Below are 21598 nucleotides of genomic sequence, written 5' to 3'. Positions count from 1 at the left end.
TGCAACTTTGCATATATTAATTTGTTCCGAGCAAATACAGAAAGCAGTTCTTAAACTTTCATTTTAGAGTTGTTGAAGCAAGAAAACCCCACCTCAAAAACAAAACTATCACTCTCTGTGCATAATGTTCTCTTCCTACTAACAATTGTTTGAATCTTCATTCGAGGGTTATCGATCCAGATCTTTGACATCCAATGAGACAAAGAGAAAGGAAAAGAAAAAACAGAAAAAGTATTGTATTAAAATAAAAAAATTTCCTCAATCCTCTGTCTATGGCCATGTTTATGTCTCAGTACCATAATCATAGTTAAGGAACAAAGAACACTTGAACCATCTTCAATTATGATAACTAGAAGTTCACTAAAATGAAAATCTCATAAACCATTTCGAAATTCCTTTATCATATAGTTATAATTCCTGTCTATTTGTACTGTTTGCACTATTCGAACAAGAATTTTCAATGGAAGTTATTCTAATTATCTTATCTTTTTCATCATTTATGGAAAATTCAATATCCATTATGCTTCAGAAGCTTCTTTTAATCTCCCACCTCAACAACCAAAAAGTAGGAGGAAGAACTATGACCGGATACAAAACAGATTAAGAGGGAAAAAAAATCAACAACGAACTAAACAAAAAGAGTCTGCTTCAAATCCAAAATAATGGAAAATACAGAAGACCAGGTGATAACTAATACCATGCTAGCATGCAGCTGATACAAGGCATTCAGCGGGGATAAAACAGTTGCCTCTTCCACATTAACATAAATAAACTAAAGATTCTCACGATCACAAGTTTAATTCATAATGGTCATTAGACTCATAACTGATAAGATGTTCCCATAGCTGATAAGTGATAAGGAATCAACTTACAGCAATTCTCCGACACTATCATCCAAATACCAAAATTTGTACCATATAACCATTTTCAATTTTCCAGTTCCATTAAATTTGAAGGAGAGGAGAATAGAAGGTTAAACCAAATTCTAGATCAAATCACATTAGGGGCAGTACAACAACATAATTAAAAGGGGGAAAAGGCCTCAAATGATTAAATTTCAGCCTATTCCTCTTCCTCACACTCACTACTGTTATAATTCCATAAGAAATGTAACTCTCCATCTACCAACCTATAATTTTAACTATCAAAATCCAATAATCCTCAAATAATTTAAATACCAATGTAAGGAAAAAGAATCAGGCATACCAATCAAGCTGCAGATTACTTTGCTCCTTCAATTATGATGACTAGGAATTCACTAAAATGAAAACAAAATAAACCATTTCCCGATTCCTTGATCATATAGTTGTATTTCCTGTCTCTTTGTAATGTTTTCATTATTCAAATGAGAATTTTCAACAAAATTTATTGTAATTGTCTTAGTTTTCTCATCATTCACAGAAAAAAAAATTATCTTTCATGATTCACAAACTTCTTTTAATCCCCACCTCAATATCAAAAAGTAGGAAGAACTATGTCCAGATACAAAACAGATCATGTGGGGGAAAAATCACTGAACATAATCAACAATAAACTAAACAAATAGAATCTGCTTCAGAACCGAAGTGAAACATAATTTCCATAGAATTATCCGAAGGTACAAAAAACCAAGAGAAAACTAACACTGTGCCAGCAAGCAGCTGATACAAGGCATTTAGCAGGGATAAAACAGGTTGCCTGTTCCACATTAATGTGGACAAACTAAAGACGCTCACAATCATAAGTATAGTTCATACTTCATAATGGTCATTGGACTCAAAACCAATAAGATGTTCCCATAGCTGACAAGGAATCAACTTAACAGCAATTTTCTAATACCATCATCCAAATACCAAAATTCGTACCATATAATCATTTTCACTTTGCCAGTTCCAAATACAATTTGAATGAGAAAAAGATTGTAAATCAAATTCCCAATCGAATCATAAATAATGTAAATTGTGAGGATGTATTATTCAAGCTAAGAATGACAAAGAAAAACAAAGTACCAATCACCATTGGTGGCAGTACAACAACATAATTAAAAGGGGTAAAAAAAAAAAGGCTCAAATGATTCAATTTCATCCTCTTCCTCATCCTCATAATCACTATCCTGTTATAGTTCCATCAAAAATGTAATTATCTCATCTATCTATTCAATCCCAACTTATAAGTTTAACTACCCAAATTGAATAGTCCTCAAATAATTTAAATTCCACTATAAGAAAAAAAAAACAATCATACCAATCAAACTACAGATTCCTTAGCTCCTTCCAGCCCATCCTCAATCATCTTCTTGTTCTTCTCAATTGCAGCAGCAACCTCTTGAGGCATATACTTCTCATCATGCTTAGCAAGAACTTCAGTCGCCGAAAAGTAACAATCACCGCTCCTTGCTTTCGAAGAAACGCCCCTTGTCGAAACGTCCCTTTTAATCTCTTCCGTGAACGGCTTAACGAATCCTTCAACCACAACGGAATGTCCTTCTCTAAACAAATCGGGTAGTGAACCTTCGTACCTAACCAGAATATCAGTTATCAAATCGGTAATGACGAACTCCATTTCTTTAGAAGAACTGGGTTGAACCACGCTTCCTTCGAGAACCAGACCACCGAGCCTGAACTTCGTTTTCGATGGGTTTTTCGTGTATTTCTCGAGGGCGTCGGTTGGGGTAACGTAAAAGACTAATTGGTCTTGAAAATTGTTGAGGACTAAAACTACAAAACCCGCGACGCAACTGAAGGTTAATGCGTAGGTCCAGAGGCGGCGGGTCTGGAGCTGGCGAGCTCGGGCCCCGATGTCGACTTTTTTGGGTCGGGTCGGGATCCGCCGGGTGGAAGTGTAGAGGAAACGGAGGGTTGGAGACATGATGTAATGGTGAGTAGTAGAGATGGGAGGGGGCGCGGGGTGAGAGATCGACGGTGGAGATCTGAGGGTGGAGAGAGTTGAGCAGTTGCGGAGGAGATGGGATCTGAGACGGAGGGCGGCGAGCCTAGTGGCCATCGGTACTCCCTTTTGCTTTTCTCGAGAAAATGATGGAAAATTCTGCCGAGAAAAGTCCCCTTTTGGTTTCCTCGAGAAAAAAGAGAAGGAAAATTCTGGCGGCAGTTTGGGTTTTGTTAGCTTTGATGGCGTGGTAAGCACGGGTGACTATTTCTTTTTGGTTAAAATTGCGACAAGTCCCTTTAATCTTTACATATTTGAAATTTAGTCTTTATTTTTATTTCTAGTAATTTAGTCCCTTTACTTGTCTCTTTTTTTAATTAAGTTCATTTACTTTTCAGATTTCAAATTTTAGGTCCAATTATTATTTATTAACATTATTAAAATAGCAATATTCTTTTTTTAATTCGATAGTGTCACATTTTAAAATAAATACTCACTTAGTAGTTATATAATAAGAAATATGATATTGTAATTAACATGAATTTAACAAAAGAGTTATAATGACGTTAATAATTGGACTTATTTTAAATTCAAAAATAGAGAACCTAAAATTCTTGAAATAAAAGTAAAAGACTAAATTTCAAATATATAAAAAAAGTACAAGGACCTAGGACATATTGAAAAATAACCATCCTAAATTTCATTGACACTCTTTCTCTTTTTCTTTATGCAGCGTACTTATTATTTGATTTGTATACTTTAAATATATACCACGTTAAATCAATTAATATTTAATATCCAAATTGACAAATAAATCGACAAGAGGATTTAATTAATCAAAATCGAAAATAATGTCTTGAAAGCAAGGCAAGATGAGAAATGCTTAACCAATTTGTTTTTTTGGTGAATCACAAGAGGAAGGCAAAACCCTAACAGTCATGTGATTAATACGACTCGAATCCAGACCACAACTGGAGCGGTAAATACCTTTACCATCAAATCAACATACGAGATTGAAAGGCTTAACCAATTTAAGCACAAGTAATAAAGAAAAATGCATATTTTCCACTCGGATTAATCACATTAATGTCTGCATGATAAGGTGCAAAATCAGCCTAACATATGAAACCTCTCCTGTTTGGAGGCAATTAAAGCAAAATACATTATAAAAAGAAAAAAAAATACAAAAATGTAATAGCTTATACATGTTTTAAACTTTGGACAAATTACTTGATTTGGGGTTAAAACATGGTGGTCACTTGTGCTTCCCCTATTACGTGTCCTTCAATGTCCTCAAGCAGCTTCTCCTTCGTCACCTACATTAACCCACCAAATCATATTCTTAATGAAATTAATTGACACTTTATATATAAATGGGTTTATTGCAATTGAGTCCTTTAAAATATCGGTATTTTGTCAATTAAGTTCTTTTGTTAGTTTAATCATGAGTTTAACTTATCTTATTCAAGATGACAATTAGGTGGGGCAGGAAAATTTTTTACCTACTCTCACCCTAACCCGATATACTTCTAACATAATCCAAGTCAACTCAAAATAAAATATTAATTTATCCGTCTCAAAAAGAAAAATAATAGATAGACTTCCGACTCAATATACCATAATTTTATTTTTTATATATTTTGAATTAACATAGAATAATAATTTTTTATTTTTAATGATACTACTACTTGTTTTCTAGGTATCAAAGCAAATATTAATATAAATTTTATTATCATATATTTTAAATTAATATTATATACATAAAAGATATTTTGCTAATTGTCCCCAGGTAAGGTAAGACAAGTTGTTTCCTAATTCCAACTTACTAATAAAAAAATTAAACTTGACTGCATGAAACTTAATTTCAAAAATAAAAAACCCAACTTGATAAGTCAGAACCTATTGAGTTCGAATTTTTTTGCCATCCCTAAATTTGATGTGGAGCATATTTAAAATATATGAATTAAATTTTAAATATGTATGTACGTATATATTATGAGCAGTTTGGATATGATGTGTTAAAAAATTAACCATCCTAAATTTTATTGACATTATCTTTTCTTAACAATACAGACACTTCTATAATTTTAATAACATGTTTCAAACATACTCCAATTTAGGGCGTGTTTGTTTCAGGAAAAATGACTTACTGAAAAACATTTTCTATATTTTCATGCATTTGTTTTATGGAAAATAGCTCGATCAACAAAAAATAATTTACTGAGTTAACATAAAATAAACTATTTTTCTTGTAAAATAAATTACCATTTTGCAAAGTGCAAGTCATTTTTCGGAAAAGAACTCATTTATAAGTAATTTTTATTTAAAATTAACTTGAATCAAACCTAATATTATAATATTAATAATAATTTTTAATTTTAACTTTAAAAGATTAAATATTATAATTTTAATATTATTAAACATGTTTAGTTATTTCTATTTAAAAATATTATAATTTATTATAATTTATAATTTTAACAAATTATTTAGTATTACAATTTTATTTTAATAATAAAATTTCAAAATAATAATTATGAAGTTTAAATAATAATCTTCATATATTATTGAAAATTATTTATATTAATATTTTAATAATATATATTACAATTATAAATATATTAACAATAAATGTTTTATAATATGAAGATTAAAATATACCATAAATCCATGTACTCTTCATAAAATTGGAATTTAGTTCTTGTACTTTTATTTTCAGAATTTAGCCCTCTACTTTTTAGATTTCAAAATAGGACCTGAATTTTGAAATCTAAAAATAGGACTAAATTCCTAAAACAAAAGTATAGGGACTAAATTCTAAATTTATAAAGATTATCTGGACTTATGACATATTTTTACCTAGTATAAAATATGAGTATTTGTTTAAACTATATGCTTAACTTACTTATCCTCTCCAACTTTAATGCACCAATAATCAATATGCACTATCATATATGTAATTTAAATTAAGTTTTATTTAGGTATTATTTATTATTAAGAACATTAAAAGGAAATTGTATTATAATATTTTGTAACAAGTAGACTTTATATTGTGTTCATTTCACTAAAAACAACATTTAGAAATTTATTTTAGGAAAATTTGTCAAACAACGGAAAATATTTTACGTAGAACCATTCAAATATTAGAAAATATCAAATTTTCCAGAAATCTTTTGTGGAAGCTATTTTAAGTGAAATAAACACAGTCTTAGATCCAAATTGGCATTTAATACCCAAGTTAAGCAATGGTGAAACATGCCATTAAGTTTTGGGGGCCTACTTAAAATTTTCTAGAAAATTAAAGGCTTAATAAGAATATTTAAAAATTTTGGACGATCTAATTAACATTTTTAGAACTTTTGAAAAGCTTAATTAGAAATTTTCAAAAAAAATTGAGGACTTAATTAAAATTTTTAAAAATTTAAAAGATATAATGAAAATTTTCCATAAGAACCTGGCTCCAACGATATTCCGCCCATTAAGTTAACGAAAAGACTAATTTGTTGATAACGTGAGGATTGCATGTGTGCATGGATAAGATTTAGAGCTTACTTTGTTACCAAGCTTCAACTGCTCATCCAAAGCAAATAGCCTGAATTGGAAACGATGACCATGAGAAGGCAACTTAGGTCCTCGCCAACCGGGGACTTTATAATCATTATGACCTTCTTTGAGACAAGCATAATCTCCACCCACTTCCTCTTCTTTCCCAGAGAATCCTTCAGGGAGACCTTTCAACGTCGGCGGTATATTAGCCACCACCCAACATGTCCATGGCTTGACCGGGTCACTAGGGTCCGGTGCATCGATATCTTCCACAACCAAGGCCATCGACTGAGTCCCATCCGGCACATTGTACCATTCTAGTGGGGGAGAAAGATTCTTTTTTGCACCTTGACCTTCGTCGGTGTATTTTCGTGGTAATTTTCCTTCGTGGCTTATGGATGGGGATACTAGCCTGAACTGATCTTGAGCTTGCTCACTAGCCATGCCTTAGACAAAATATAAATAAAAATAAATGTTTTGTTTTGTTGAATTTAATTTTGATTAGAATTTGTTGTTTGATTATGGCTTTTTTTTTTTTCGAGGAAGATTGTTTATATATAGGGTGGATATTGGAAGGGAATAACATGTGGTGCGACAATTTTCATGGTGGCGAGAGAAAATGCGAGAAGCAAGGTGTAGAGACACATGGAGAGATATTTATCGCTCTAATGAGTCTCATCAAATTGGCTAATTTGTTTACGAGCTATGGTTTTATGGTCTTATTGAAATTTGATCCATGCCCAATAGTTTTCAATGGAATGGAAAGCGCTAACTAATAATATGTATTGGGCACAGGGTCGAATTTAATGGGCAAGTAAAGGCTTTAGCACCCTTAAAAAAAAAACTTTTAGTCCCTTACTAAATATTATAATTAAAAGTTATTATATAGTAAAATTATATTTTGATCTCTTAAAATGAAAAAAATATCTATTTAATCCTTTCAAAAGTGATGAAATCATAAGTTACTATAAGATAAAATTACTTTTTAATCTCGTAAAAATTATAATCTAATTTCGTTCTCCTAAATTTTTTTTGGATTAACCTTTGATTGGGTACAATGATAAGATACGTTGCATTCTCAAGAAGAAGAAAACATGGAAATGGATGCCTTCTGTTGTAATAGATTGATAATAAAGTAGGTCCAGATAAATATTTATGACGAGTTATCAACTCTTATTTAAACAAAATTCAATTCCATTAATTTGTACTCAAATTCATCATAAAAAATTAATAATCCGAATCTAAATTGTTTTGATTTTAAATGAACCAAAACATAAAATTGACTTTAAACTTAAAATGATTCGAACCATAAATGACTCAAACAAGTAATTTGAAATGACCCTTGTCGAGGGTCAATCAGCTCTTTTAAGAAAATGTTTCGTTCATTGGGCAATTGACCGGACCCCAACAATCGAATGCATTGTCCCTATTTCAAGGTTTTGTCTCTCATACTCTACCGGGAGCTAGTGGGCCATGACTTAAATGAAAATTTCTAATAGTTTAGTGATCATTTTGTAATTTTTTGAAATTAAATGACCAAAACATAAAATTACTAAAAGCTTAGTGACGTTAGGCGTAGTTCATTAACTGCTATGGGTTATCAAACAAATGGCTCCATCGGTGAGCATTAGAACAAAGAAAAGGCTCAAACCAAAAGCAACGTTGCCATGGCTGCCGATTAAGGAAACAAATTAACGATTTTTAGGGGGGAACAGGTAAAGGGAGGCAACGAACGAGGACAAGCAGGGATACATTTAAAAGTCTTCTCTAATATCCTCACGTATTGGTTTCGAAAATTCTGATATCTATTGTGCATTAATTCTAGAGCTTGTTTTTTATGAGCCTTTACATGTTCGATGTAATTCCTGAATGAAAATTATTCATAGTTTGCATTTGCTTACAGGGAAGTTGAGCAGCGGGCAGAGTAGGACCTCTGACTGAGTATATTAAGAGTTGAAAATTGCTTTCAATTATTTACTGAGGATCCGAATTTAAATGTTCATTTTTCATCACCCCTTTCCATGGTGGATTCCTTCTTTATCTATGCACAAAAAAAATGAAGGATCTAAGGAGAAAATGAAGAAGAAGTGGAAGTAGAAGGCGATAGATATGGTGAATCATAGCAGGTACAACATAGGTCATGAATTACCTTCTTCATGGTGTTATTGTCAAGTTTGGAGCAAAACACACAGTATCTCCCGCGAAATTCTTCCGTGGTTTCCTTGCTTTCTTCGTCTTCGTCTTCTTCATCATCGTCATCTGTTTCTGTCTTGTCTTCTTCAGAATTTTCATTTGCCTCAACCTGCAAGTCACTAGGACGTGTGTAAGTGAGACCCACCTTTGGAAGGATGATCTCAAGGATTTTATCAACGTTGTCATCAACCCATTTACTTGTGTTGAAGCCGTGGCCTGCATTGCAACAAAGAACCAACAGCAACAAATTGGTCAAAAAACCAACAGCAGCAAATTGTACAATTTTAGCTGCTATACTGTTTTGTAGCAAAGAAATGAAGTTGGTTCAGTTATAAAATTATTTTTTGAATATTTTGTTCCTATGGAACTTAGCCTAAATCTTTGTAATGAGTTAGCTAAGTTAGTAGGAAAGATTGACTGATGTAATAGCCGGTATGCCACTTTCTTTTGTATACAAGTTGCTATATTTTTAGTAAGTATTAAGTAAGAGCAGTTAAATTAGTAGGTAACTGTCAAATACTTTTGTAACCTTCATATATTCAAAATTTGAATGAAATTATGATGACTTTCGATTACAAATTTCTTCTTGAGTTGTTTTCTTTTGTTTTTCTTTCATTCGTTTTTGCTTTCTTTATCGCCATTGCCATTTATCCAACAAATGGTATCAAGAGCTTTCAGTCTTTGAGGGCCTTGGTTGTACAACGTCACTAAGCAAATTGTGTTTGAAACAAAAGAAGAAGAGGTTGTTTTGCTTGCTGAAAAATGAGTTTTACACCACCTCCTCCACTGTCTTTCTTTGGAGAAAATTACAACATCTGGCGGTGAAAATGAGAACATACCGCAGGCACACGACACGTGGAATGTTGTTCTCAATGACATTGAGCCACCACCACTAAGAGCTAACCCGACTATAGCCAGATTAGGCAAAGACAATGAAGATCGTGCCAAGAAGTACAAGGCTATGTCGTGCCTTCAAAGTGGAGTTTCGATGTTATTTTCACAAGAATAATGGCTTGTGACACTCCAAAGCAGCAGCTGGGACAAACTCAAGGAGGAGTTTCAGGGTCCGACAAGACCGAGCAACAAAGGTGATCAACATGAGAAGAGATTTTGAAAACCTCAAGATGAAGGACTCGAAACCATCAAGCGATATCTTGATGTAATCATGGCAATCCAACAATATAAGGTGCTTGGGAGGAATTCGATGACCAAAGAGTGGTTGAGAAGGTCATAACAACCTTGCGAGAAGTATGAAGCAAAAATTTCTTCTCTGGAAGATTCAAGGACTTGTCAACAATCCCTTTGATGAGCTTATAAATGCTCTTTATGCTCAAGAGCGAGAGAAGGGCAAATAGGCGGGAGGACCACCATGAAGGAGCTTTTCGTGCTAGAGGCGAGAAAGCTCAAGTGCAAACTTAAATGTCAAAGGCAAAAGCCTTGACCGAGAAGAAGAAGAAAGAACTCATCAAAGGAAGTTCCCACCTTGTGTCCATTGTAAGAAGACTACTCATCTTGAGAAATACTGCTGGTATGCAGACCGGACATTCAATGCAGAGCACGCAAGCAATTTGGCCACATTGAAAAGGTTTGTAAGAGCAAGTCAAAACACAATCACAATTTCAAAGCCAAGCTCAAGCTGCAGAAGAGGTTGAAGCACCAGAAGAGCATGTTTTTTCAGCATCATGCTTTGCAAGCTCGAGCAAGGTTAGCAAAATTTGGTGATTGACGATGGATGTACCTACCATATGGCTTCTGAGAAGAGTATATTCAAGGAGCTTGACACTACCTTCAAGTCCAAAGTCAGAATTGGCAATGGTGAGCTACTGGAGGCAAAAGGGAAAGGCAAGGCCTTGATAAGCACCAAGTCAGGTATTAAAACCATTTCGAGGTTCTTTATGTACGACATTGACCAAAACTTGCTAAGTGTTGGCCACTATTGGAGAAGGGCTACTCTACGATTTTTGAAGGCAATAATTGTTTGATCAAAATGTCTGGGTGAAGTGTTGACTACAGTGGCTATGCAAGATAGAACCTTCATTGTGGATGTGAATCAACTGCAAGCCAAGGCATATGCATCTCAGTCTGATGAGACAGACTTGTGGCACAGGAGGATGGGGCATGTGAACTACAATTCACTGAACATGCTGCACAAAATGGATTTGGTCAGTGACATGTCCAAAATTGAGCCAAAGGATGCTGTATGTGAGGTCTGTCAGCTAGGCAAACAGACCAGATTACCCTTTCCAGTCAACAAGGCATGTAGAGCACAAGGGAAGCTTCAGCTTATTCATACAGACATCTGTGGACCAATGAAGACTACCTCCTTAAATAGTAGCAGGTACTTTGTACTCTTCATTGATGATTATTCAAGGTTCTGTTGGGTAAATTTTTTAAAGAATAAGTCAGATGTTTATGATTTTTTCTGCAAATTTAAAGCTTTGGTTGAAAACCAAGCAAATTGCAAACTAAAATGTTTGAGGTCTGACAATGGTTCTGAGTATGTATCTCGAAGTTTCAAAATTGTGTGATGAAGTCGAATCCAACACCAATTGACTCATCAGTATACACACCACAAAGAAATGGTGTCTGTGAAAGGAAAAACGAATGTCCTTGATATGGCTAGGTGTTTGTTATTTGAGGCTAAAATGCCTAATGCTTTTTAATTGAAGTCGTGAATACAAATTGTTTACTTGTTGAATAGATCGCCAACTAATGCAGTCAAGGGTAAAACACCCTTTGAAGCCTGGTTTGGATGAAACCATCTATCACACATTTGAAGGTATTTGGTTGTCTATGTTATGTGTTGGTACCGAGGAGAGAAGAACCAAGTTGGACAGAGGTCCATGCCGTGGTGTTTGTTGGCTACAAGAATACAAAGAAGGGATATAGAATTTTGATCCACTAACTAAGAAGGTTGTAGTGAGCGGGATGTAAAGTTCAATGAAGAAAACAATTTGGAAATGGGATGGAATTGAAGCAAATTTGGTGAGGTAGATCGAATGACATTGATTTGCGACAAGTTGACATTGAAGCGATCATTGAAGATAGTTGTGATGATGAACCTGTTCGAGGCACTAGGACATTAGCTAATATTTATGAAAGATGTGCAAGAACTCTACTAGAGCCTTCATGTTTTGAAGAAGCGCAAAAGAAAGGTCTTGGCAAGAGGCTATGGAAACCGAATTGAGAATGATTCGTAAAAATGACACTTGGGAGCTTGTTGATAGACCGAAAATAGAAGAATCATTGGTGTAAAATGGGTCTTTAGAACTAAAAACAATGCTTGATGGTACTTTGAATGATACAAGGCCGATTGGTTGTGAAAGGGTATAGTCAGCAGCATGGGGTTGATTTTTCTGAGACTTTTGCACCTGTTGCAAGGCTGGACACTATCAGACTGCTTGCTTGCTTTGGCAGCTCAAAAGCACTGGAAGGTGCACCATTTAGATGTTAAGTCAGCCTTTCTAAATGGCTTTCTTAATGAAGAAATATTCATTGAGCAACCTGAGGGTTTTGAGGTCCTTGGTGAAGAACATAAGGTTTACAAGTTGAAAAAGGCCTTATATGGCCTAAAACAAGCTCCAAGAGCCTGGTATGAGAGGATTGATGGCTACCTAGCAAAGCTCGGGTTCACAAAGAGTGTCGTGAGCCTACACTCTATGTTAAGAAGGATCGAAGGAAACCTTGCTAATTGTTTCCTTGTATGTTGATGATCTGCTAGTCATTGGTCAGAAGATGAACCGATAGAAGACTTTAAGAAGCGGATGCAACATGTCTTTGAGATGACCGACCTTGGTCTAATGACCTATTTTCTTGGTATGGAAATCGACAAGGAAGTGATGGTATTTTCATAAGTCAACAAACATTTGCTTCCAAGGTGCTTAAAAATTTTGCATGTCGAAATGCAAATCACCACTACACCGCTTGCATTGGGGAAAAATTATCAAGTGCCAGTGAGCATGATCGAGTAAATGAGAAAGCATATAGAAGCTTAATTGGTTGTTTGCTTTATTTAACACAACTAGACCGGACATTGTTTATCTTTGTTAGTCTACTTTCAAGGTTTATGCACTCGCAGAATGTGGCACATCTGAAGGCGACTAAAAGAGTGTTAAGGTATGTCAAAGGAACCATCGATCTTTGGTGTGAAGTTTTGGAGGCAAAGGAGTGAAACTCTTAGGCTATTCGATAGCGATTGGCAAGGTGATTTGATGACATGAGGAGCACTTCAGTTACTTTTTCACCTTAGGATCGAGTGTTTTCAATTGGAGTTCAAAGAAGCAACAAATCATTGCACAATCTACTGAGAGTCGAGTATATCTCAATTGCAAAGAAGAAGTGAATCAAGCCATTTGGCTTAGGAAGATTTTGGGTGATTTAAATGAAAGTCAAATTCACCTCTTGAAATTAGAGTGGATAATCAATCACCGTGGCCATAGCTAAGAATCCATCTTCCATGGTAAGACTAAACACTTCAAAATCAAATTCCATTTTGTTAGAGAAGTTGAGCAATCGAGAGAGGTTAGCTTAATTCATTGCAATGTAAATTCAAATAGTGACATCTTAACTAAATCATTGGGAGCCAACCGATTTAATGCTTTGAAGGAAAGGATTGGTGTTTGTTGCATACAGTCCAAGGAGGAGTGTTGAAGCCGTGGCTGCATTGCAACAAAGAACCAATGACAAACAAATTGGTCAAAGACCAACAAAGAAGAAATTGTACAATTTTAGTCGCTATACTGTTTTGTAGCAAAGAAATGAAGTTGGTTCAGTTATAAAATTATTTTTGAATATTTTGTTCCTATGGAACTTAGCCTAAATCTTTGTAATGAGTTAGCTAAGTTAGTAGGAAAGATTGATCGATGTAATAGCCGGTATGCCGCTTTCTTTTGTATACAAGTTGCTATATTTTTAGTAAGTATTAAGTAAGAGCAGTTAAATTAGTAGGTAATCACAAATACTTTTGTAACCTTCATATATTCAAAATTTGAATGAAATTATGATGACTTTCGCCACAAATTTCTTCTTTGAGTTGTTTTCTTTTGTTTTTTCTTTCATTCGTTTTTGCTTTCTTTGCTACTGCCATTGCCATTTATCCAACAACTTGCTGTCTTCCAAAGTAGTAAGGGTACAACAAATGCTGCTGCTCCTACACCAAATCCCACCCCAATGAATATGAATAGCCAATCTAATCCATCCACTGATCGTAATTCCGGCACTGTATGTGTTGTAGGTCGAAATACATTTGCACACTTTACAGTTAGAGGAGGCCCACACAATCCAGGGTTGTTCTCAAATGAAGCTTTTGAAAACGATTGAAGCTGGGTGCCAGTCGGGATCTGTCCAACTAGCTTATTGTTCGAGACGTTAAGAGATGAAAGGAAATTGAGGTTTACAAGCTGCAATGGGATCCCACCACTTAAGTAATTACTTGAGAGGTCCAAGGACTCAAGCTGTCGCAGGTTCCCTAGAAATGATGGCATTGGCCCTGTGAAAGCATTATGTGAAAAGTTAAGGCCATAGAGTTCTTTGAATGTTCCAATGACTTCTGGTATTGGCCCTTCAAAGTTGTTACAAGAAATGTCAATGGTAGTGAACACAGTTAGGATCTTCACCAGCTCCCATTCTAAACCTTTGATGGTAACTGTTATTTCATCTTGATAGTGATTTGGATTGAATTGCAGAAATTGAAACTGAAGATGTTTGACCTTTGACGGGGCTTCATTCTCAACAACCTGCATACCCTTCCAGGTCTCCAAACATGTTTGATGCAGTTTACCACTAAAATTATTGGATGCTAAGTCAACAATCTGAAGAGTTGGCCAGCCGGTATTGTTCTTGTGACAATGAATACTGCCGTTGAATTTGTTAGATCGTAAAACAAGGACACGCAACTTGGATATATTCTTCAAATGGCATGGGAAGCTGCCACTGATCTGATTGTTGCCAATGTCTACAACCTCCAGCCTTTTGCAATTCCCCAATGATTGTGGAACCTCTCCCTCCACTTGGTTTTGATTGATATCTAGAGTTTGTAAACTACAGTTTTTTGGAAAAGTGTCAGAAATTATGCCGCTGAGATTGTTTTGCCTTAGATTCAGTACTCCAAGAGATGCACTCATTTGAATTAGGCATTTAGGAATTGGGCCACTCAAGTAATTATCAGACATATCAAGTACTCTGAGATATAAGCTACTGCATATTGACTTGGGAATACTCCCATTGAAGTTATTGCCTGAGACAGAGAAGAAATAAGCAAACTGGAGGAAGTCACCGATCTGAGCTGGTAAAACAGAGCTGAATTTGTTGTTTGAGTAATCCAAATAAGTGGCACATGGTGGAAGAATTTGGATTTGCCCTTGCAATTGATTGCCATGCAGGTCCAAAACGTTGAGACTAGAATTTATATTCTCCAAAGATCTTTCAAATTTTACAAGGAAGTTTTGAGAAAGATTTAGGTATCTAAGGCTTCTCACTTTCCAAATCCAATTCGGTATTTTCCCTTGAATCTGGTTGTTTGAAAGGTCTAGATAGGATAATCTAGACTGATATGTCAAGAAATTAGGGAACTCCGTTAAGTTGCAAGATGTCAACTTCAATGTGGTGATGTTAGGGAAAGAAAGTGAGGAAACATTAGTATCAGTGGCATCAATAGACAAACTGTTATATGAAAGATCAAGAGAGGAAAGATTCTTCAGGTTCTGAAGGGCCCTCATCGGAATCAAACCACTGAAGTTGTTTGAAGAAAGTGATAGGAACTTCAGACCACGGAGTTCAAACACAGACATTGGGAATTGCCCTTGTAACTTGTTGCTACTAAGATCAAAGGTGTCAAGCAATGAAGAGGCCCTACCCTGAAGGTCACTAAGGTTACCCTTGAATTGGTTTTGAGAAAGGAAAAGTCTACGCAGTGATGGAATGCAAAACAAAGTTGGAGGAATAGTTCCACTTAACTTGTTGTTTTGTAAGTCAACACTTACTAGTTTAGAAAGGCCGGACCAGTTGGTGGAATCAATCTTGTCATTTAACTGATTATGAGCAAGGTTTAGTTGTGTAAGATTTTTGGATGATGAGAATGATGGTATTGGACCAGAAAAACGGTTAAAGGAAAAATCCAGATACACAAGTTGGGTAAGTTTCTTCATTGTTTTGGGTATGGCTCCACTGAAATTGCAACTCGCAAGCTCTATTCTTGTCAATTGCTCAAGATTACCTATAGATTCTGGCACTTGCCCCCCGAAATTTGTGCCACTAAGTGCGAGAGTTCGAAGAGAAGCTTTGAGAGGAAAAATTGGAAATGAACCTTCGAGTAATTTGTTGGTTGACAAATCAAGAATTTGCAATGTAGATACCTGGAAAATTTGTTCTGGCAGTCTTCCATTCAACCCAGTGGCACTAAGACGAAGGGAAGTCAAATTTTCAAAGTCTGTAAAGAATTGTGGAACTGAAGCCGACAAATTGTTATTGTCCAAGCGAACTACCGAGAGAGATCGGAGATTGGAAAGTGAAGAATCTATAGGTCCTGAAAGATAACAGTTGGACATGCTCAATTCTTGCAACTCAGTCAGCGGCAATAAAGCCTTGCACCACTCATTCCCCGTAGCTGATATATTTACTCCATCAAGATAGAGAAATCTCAGCCTCGTGAGGTTTTGAACAAGCATCTCTAGGTTTGGCTTCTCAAGTTTCAATGATCTTCCAAGAAGTGAAGATACAGATAAATCAAGAGTGACCAACCTTGTCAAGCGTGATATCTCTATTGGAATTTGCCCTTTAAAGCCAGCATTGGACAAGTTAAGATAACTCAAATTCTCCAACTTATCAAACACAGTAGGAAAAACTGGCTTGAATTTGTTATAAGCTAAATTGAGCCGCTGAAGATGTTGAAGACGGAAAAGACTACTTGAATTGTCAATTGAACTTGAAATTGATCTGCTGTTCAAGTCAAGACTGATAACATGGCCATCTCCATCGCATCTTACACCATCCCAGGAACAACAATCTGTGCTTTGATTCCATTTCACTGGCACCAGCTTTCCTGATGAAGTTTGATTGTAGCTGAAGCTGCTTTCAAGCTGAAGCAACAACTGACTCTGATCACTTTGACATTGAGCCGAAACCAAGACAACATCGACAATAAGCATAACCGATACAAAAGAATTCAAGAAAAGCAATGAAAAGAGTGACATCCTCATTAGTATCAATAGTGAGAGATACCAATACAACAAAGAGTTATGAAGAAGATAGCAATGGCACTAGGTTGAGGAAGGAGCAAGTGCACAACCACGAGTTTTCAGCATAACCTGTTTGAGTGGCAGCCAAATAAAAAACCAACCCTTTTAGCAAAATGTAGAATGAAGGAAGGTGGAAACTCTGAAAATAGAGAAGAAGCGGAGAAATGGGATGGTAGGCAAAAGAAAGAACCGTCAAACCGTGTCTACATAGTTTTAGTTGTAGACTTTGGCTTGTCAGTATCAGTACATGACACGTTGTTTCGTGGGATTTTCTTTGGCATTTATTTTGTTCAATAGACTTCGGCTGAACTTTGTAGCTTCTTTTAGCAACTTGGAAAAATCATACCAAGACTTTGATTGGTGTTGACGCAAAACTGCTGCCCTTCCTTGAATTAATATTTTTAATATTAAATTTGTTCGAACAGGATTTTTAATATTTTTTATTTTTATGAAATTTTTAATGATCTATTTAATCGAACTAGACTAACCAATAACTGGATCACTTGATCGATTTGATCACCGGTCTAGTCCTAAAAATCTTGCTATTTGCAGTTAATTATAATTAAAGTAATTATACAAACGATCATCTAACTAATTTCGTGTTCTTATTTAGCGTAATTCAGATCTATTAAATGTTCAATAAATTAAAGCGACATATAATAATAAATTTTTTAATTAATCCTATTTATTGAAACAGGGAAAAGTAAAAAGGTAAGTGTATTTTGTGGAAAATAAATAAAAGTCATTGTCTTGAGGAAGGACTAATAATAAATCAAATACAATAAATTTCCAAGCTTCACTCATTTTCACTCATAATGGCGTGAAAGTAGCTTTAACCAGACTTTTGGAGCGTTGTCAGATTGGTCCTTGCTTGCCTTGAATGAAACAAGACAATTAGAGAACAGAACATGTCGTTAATAGTTGCAAGATTCTTCTAACATCAATTACTTATTATTATTGCAATCAAAGATGTAGACATTATTGGTATAGAATTCTGCATCTTCCAAAGTGATTGTAACATTTTTAATGACCTTCGTTAGATTAAGTGATAAACAATTCGATGTCTCTTAAATAAAGTTTTGAATTTGAATTTTATAGGCAGTAAAATTAACTTTGAGAACATTTGCCTCTTGGGTTTAACTCGATTTTGGTGCAATACATGTGAAGCTTGATGTATTATGTTTTGTCCCTTTTTGTTTTCTTTCTTTGATCATAAGCATTTCTTTTCAGGAATTTATCATGAAGAAATTTTCTCCAAGTAACACTACTTTGATTACCAAAAGTTAATATAATGGTTAATGAAATAGTGGCTTATGACTAATAAATTAACCAAACCAATATAATTTTAATTAACTTGCTTTCATTTAACCGAATAAAAGTAATAGAAATATTGAAGTTACAATGTAGCTGCACAATGAAAAGCATTGGGTTGACTAAGTCAGAACTCACTTATTATATATATATTTTTTGGTGAGTTATAAGAGAAGGGCAAAGCTTTAACAACAAGACGACTAGCTCGACTCGAATCTAAACCACAAGACGGTGAACACCCTGATCATATCACAAATGTTGGGTTTTAATTCAAATTTTGAAATCTATACATGTTTTTTTTTCCAAATTGAATCATTTTAATGTTGATGACTATAATGGAGTTTACTTCATACCGTCATTGAATCCTCCATAAGTTGAGTTGAAGCTGGTGAAGATCCTAACCTTGTAGTGGATATGAGAAAAAAACAACACAATAAGAGCCATAGGATCAAATCAATCCTCCAATTGCAGAAATTTATTATCAACTAATAAAATATTAAGACTACTAATTTCAGAGTTGGCGGCTTCCCCTGTGTGCTTTTAGATGTGACTTGGAATATAGGATGCTTGGAACACATGCCATTGCAATGCAAACCAGCTGGTTCTCTCATAACTCCCTTCCCATTCGCATTACAACCTGAATTCATATCTTCAACTTGAGGCCTTCAATTTTAACTTTGAACTTTCACAGTGAAGGCTTGATGAATTTCCATGAAGTCTTCTCAACTTTTAGGCTGTATGATCCTTATATTCTTTGTCTATTTCTGTCATTCTGGTGCAATGCATGTGAGGCTTGATGTATCATGTTTTGTCCCTCTTTGTCTTTTTTCCTTGACCATAAGCTTTTTTCTTCAATAATCTAATCTTGAAGAAATTTCCATCAATGAGTTGATTATAGAACCAAGTTTTGGAGTGAAACATGGGCACCAATTGCTGAAATATATATTCTACAATAGACTTAAATAAATAGGTAGCCTTACCCTATCACCATTAAAAGGTTGGTTGAATCAAATCCATACACCTTTTTTCTTCTCACTAATAATATGCCAAAACCATATTGACTTCCAAAGTCTTTCTTCCTATTTTATCATTTCATTAAGATTAATTTTAGTTTTTAAATATCAAATTTATACATGACTTTGGTTTAATTTGCAATTTGATATGTGAACTTTGATTTGGTGCAATTATACACATGAAACTCAAATTATGGTTCATATGTATACATAAAACTTTGACTTTGATTCAATTGTACACATTTAAGGAAACGAGCACATACGTTTATTTTCATATTGGATCAATATTAATGTAAAATAGTGCTAATTCGATCATGTTGTTAATGATTTGTGAAAATTGAAGCAAATCAAAATTTCATGTATGACATTGCACATCAAAGTTCATGTATAGTTTTGATATTTATCCCTTCAGGAATTTAGTCCCTCTACTTTTTAAATTTTAAAATTCAGATCTAATTGTTAACATCGTTATTTTATTTTGTTAAATTTGTTGGTGTGAGATTTAGAAATTAAAAAGAAGGTCGCCCGATGACTAAAAAGATAACATTGTAATGAATCTAAATTTAAAGAAAAAAATTTAGCGACTTTTAACTATTATATCTCAATTTTGAAATCTAAAAAGTTAAGGGACAAAATTTCTAAAATAAAAGCATATATACTAATTTACAATGAGTACAAGGACTTATGTAATATTTTTCATTGATGCAAACAGAAACCAAGTATTGTAATCACTATCGACCATCCTTACATGATCAAAAATAGGAAAATTTCATAACAATTTAAGCAAAATTCATCTTTGACTATGGTTGCTCTAAATAAAAGTTATTTCAGATATGACATAATGCTAAAATTTGAATATGTTCTAAACCTCCAAACCAGACAAGAACAGTGTTGAGCATTGGCTCAGAATGCAACAAACTTCAAAGCAGACAGATGTCTGCTTGAAGATTGAATCGAAGCAACTTTTGTTTAAATTTTGTATTTTTTTGTGATGTTAACAAGTTGGCAAGTTGCTTGATATTTAAAGCTAGTACTTTTAGATTTGAAAATGATGGATGTAATAGCTGATTTATTTTCACTTTTGACTTGTATTATTTTAGTTGGCAACTTGCCAAATTTGGTGGGAGTAATTACGTTTAGGTAACTGACTTGCTTTTGTATCTCCTTTATATTTTGAAATGGAAATGGAATGAAAGTCGATGGGGACTTTTCTCATTCGGTTACTTGTCGCTTCTCTTTGGATTTTCATTTTGTTCTTTTGTTTTGTTTTGCTTCCTGTTTTTCATGAGCTTATGCTCTTTGTTGTTCATTGTTGCTGCTGCATTTTTTCTAACAAATGGTAATCAGAGCCTCTTGTCTTTGAGGACCTCTGTTGTTAAAGTTTTTTGTTTCAAAATAAACTCAAAAATCGTGTTTGTCAAACCGAGTTTGAAGAACATGAGCTTTGCACCTCCTCCACCACCAATTTTTTTGGAGAAAACTACCACATTTGGGTAGTTAAAATGAAAACTTACCTCCAAGCACTTGATCCGTGGAGTGCGCTTGAAAATGATGTCGAGCCACCACCACCGAGAGCAAATCCAACCATTGCTCGATCGAGCAACATGGTGAGGAGCGAGCCAAGAAGCATAAAGCCATGGCACGCCTACGAATGGAGTGTCGATGTGATTTTACTGCATCATGGCACGTGACTCACCCAAACAAGCTTGGGACAAGCTAAAGAGGAGTTCATGGGATCGACAAGACTAGGCAGCAACAAGTCATCAACCTTAGAAGGGAGTTTGAAAATTTGAAGATGAAGGAGTCAGAAACTATCAAGCAATATTCTGATAGGATTATGGCTACTGCTAATAATATTAGACTCCTTGGAGAAGATTTCAGTGACAGCAGGGTTGTTGAGAAGGTTATTACCACCTTACTTGAAAGGTTTGAGTCAAAAATCTCCTCATTGGAGGACTCGAGAGATCTCACAACCATTTCTTTGTCTGAGTTGGTTAACTCACTCTATGCACTTGAGCAGAGAAGAGCAAGTAGGCAGGAGGAGAGTCCTGAAGGTGCTTTTCAAGCAAAGGTTAGAGAAGACTCCAGCTCAAGCCAGAAAGCTAAGAAGCCTTGGTTTGAAAAGAGGGAAAGATCAAAGAAAGATGCCGGTAGAAGGAGGTTTCCACCATGCGTTCACTGCAAGAAGACTAATCATTTGGAGAAGTATTCTTGGACCGGACTGGACATACAAAGGCAAAAGTCAAAGAAGTATGGCCATCATGAGAAAATCAGAGAAGTTATGAGAAGGCACAAGCACAGCCAGTACAAGCCAAGTCTGCCGAGGATGTCCAAGCTCAGGAGGAGCATGTATTTACAGCTTCATGTTTTGCAGCTAACAGCAAGAGCAGTTGGCTTGTGGATAGTGGCTGCTCACACCACATGGCTGCAGATGAGAGC

General features: G+C 35.0%; 3 protein-coding genes across 3 annotated transcripts; all 3 read right to left on the bottom strand.

Annotated features, from left to right (window-relative positions):
• Nucleotides 1–1929: 1929 nt before the first annotated feature.
• On the bottom strand, nucleotides 1930–3085 carry LOC105786573 (cytochrome c-type biogenesis protein CcmE homolog, mitochondrial). Its single transcript, XM_012613078.2, has one exon. It carries the CDS (start codon nucleotides 2980–2982, stop codon nucleotides 2227–2229), a length of 756 nt encoding a protein of 251 aa, XP_012468532.1. The 5' UTR covers nucleotides 2983–3085; the 3' UTR covers nucleotides 1930–2226.
• An 878-nt stretch (nucleotides 3086–3963) lies between these two features.
• Nucleotides 3964–6852, bottom strand: LOC105786574 (uncharacterized). Its single transcript, XM_012613080.2, has 2 exons — nucleotides 6415–6852; nucleotides 3964–4181 (listed from the first exon to the last, which is right to left on the bottom strand). The coding sequence occupies exons 1-2, from the start codon at nucleotides 6850–6852 to the stop codon at nucleotides 4107–4109; spliced, it is 513 nt and encodes a 170-aa protein (XP_012468534.1). The 3' UTR covers nucleotides 3964–4106.
• A 684-nt stretch (nucleotides 6853–7536) lies between these two features.
• LOC105786569 (receptor-like protein 32) lies at nucleotides 7537–17073 on the bottom strand. The gene is made up of 2 exons (XM_052621083.1): nucleotides 13706–17073; nucleotides 7537–8817 (listed from the first exon to the last, which is right to left on the bottom strand). The coding sequence occupies exons 1-2, from the start codon at nucleotides 16794–16796 to the stop codon at nucleotides 8474–8476; spliced, it is 3435 nt and encodes a 1144-aa protein (XP_052477043.1). The 5' UTR covers nucleotides 16797–17073; the 3' UTR covers nucleotides 7537–8473.
• Between the last annotated feature and the right edge of the window lie 4525 nt (nucleotides 17074–21598).

This window comes from Gossypium raimondii, chromosome 1, assembly GCF_025698545.1.
Source record: "Gossypium raimondii isolate GPD5lz chromosome 1, ASM2569854v1, whole genome shotgun sequence".
NCBI classification, from domain to species: Eukaryota; Viridiplantae; Streptophyta; class Magnoliopsida; order Malvales; family Malvaceae; genus Gossypium; species Gossypium raimondii.
Note: the sequence above shows the minus strand (reverse complement) of the source record. Positions and strands in the feature narration are given on the sequence as shown.

Coding starts and splice junctions, on each gene's coding strand:
- LOC105786573 (XM_012613078.2), bottom strand. CDS start 2,982: ATGGCCACTAGGCTCGCCGCCCTCCGTCTCAGATCCCATCTCCTCCGC.
- LOC105786574 (XM_012613080.2), bottom strand. CDS start 6,852: ATGGCTAGTGAGCAAGCTCAAGATCAGTTCAGGCTAGTATCCCCATCC. Junction 4,182..6,414: donor AGTTGAAGCTTGGTAACAAA/GTAAGCTCTAAA, acceptor GGGTTAATGTAG/GTGACGAAGGAGAAGCTGCT.
- LOC105786569 (XM_052621083.1), bottom strand. CDS start 16,796: ATGAGGATGTCACTCTTTTCATTGCTTTTCTTGAATTCTTTTGTATCG. Junction 8,818..13,705: donor ACTACTTTGGAAGACAGCAA/GTTGTTGGATAA, acceptor GTTGCAATGCAG/GCCACGGCTTCAACACAAGT.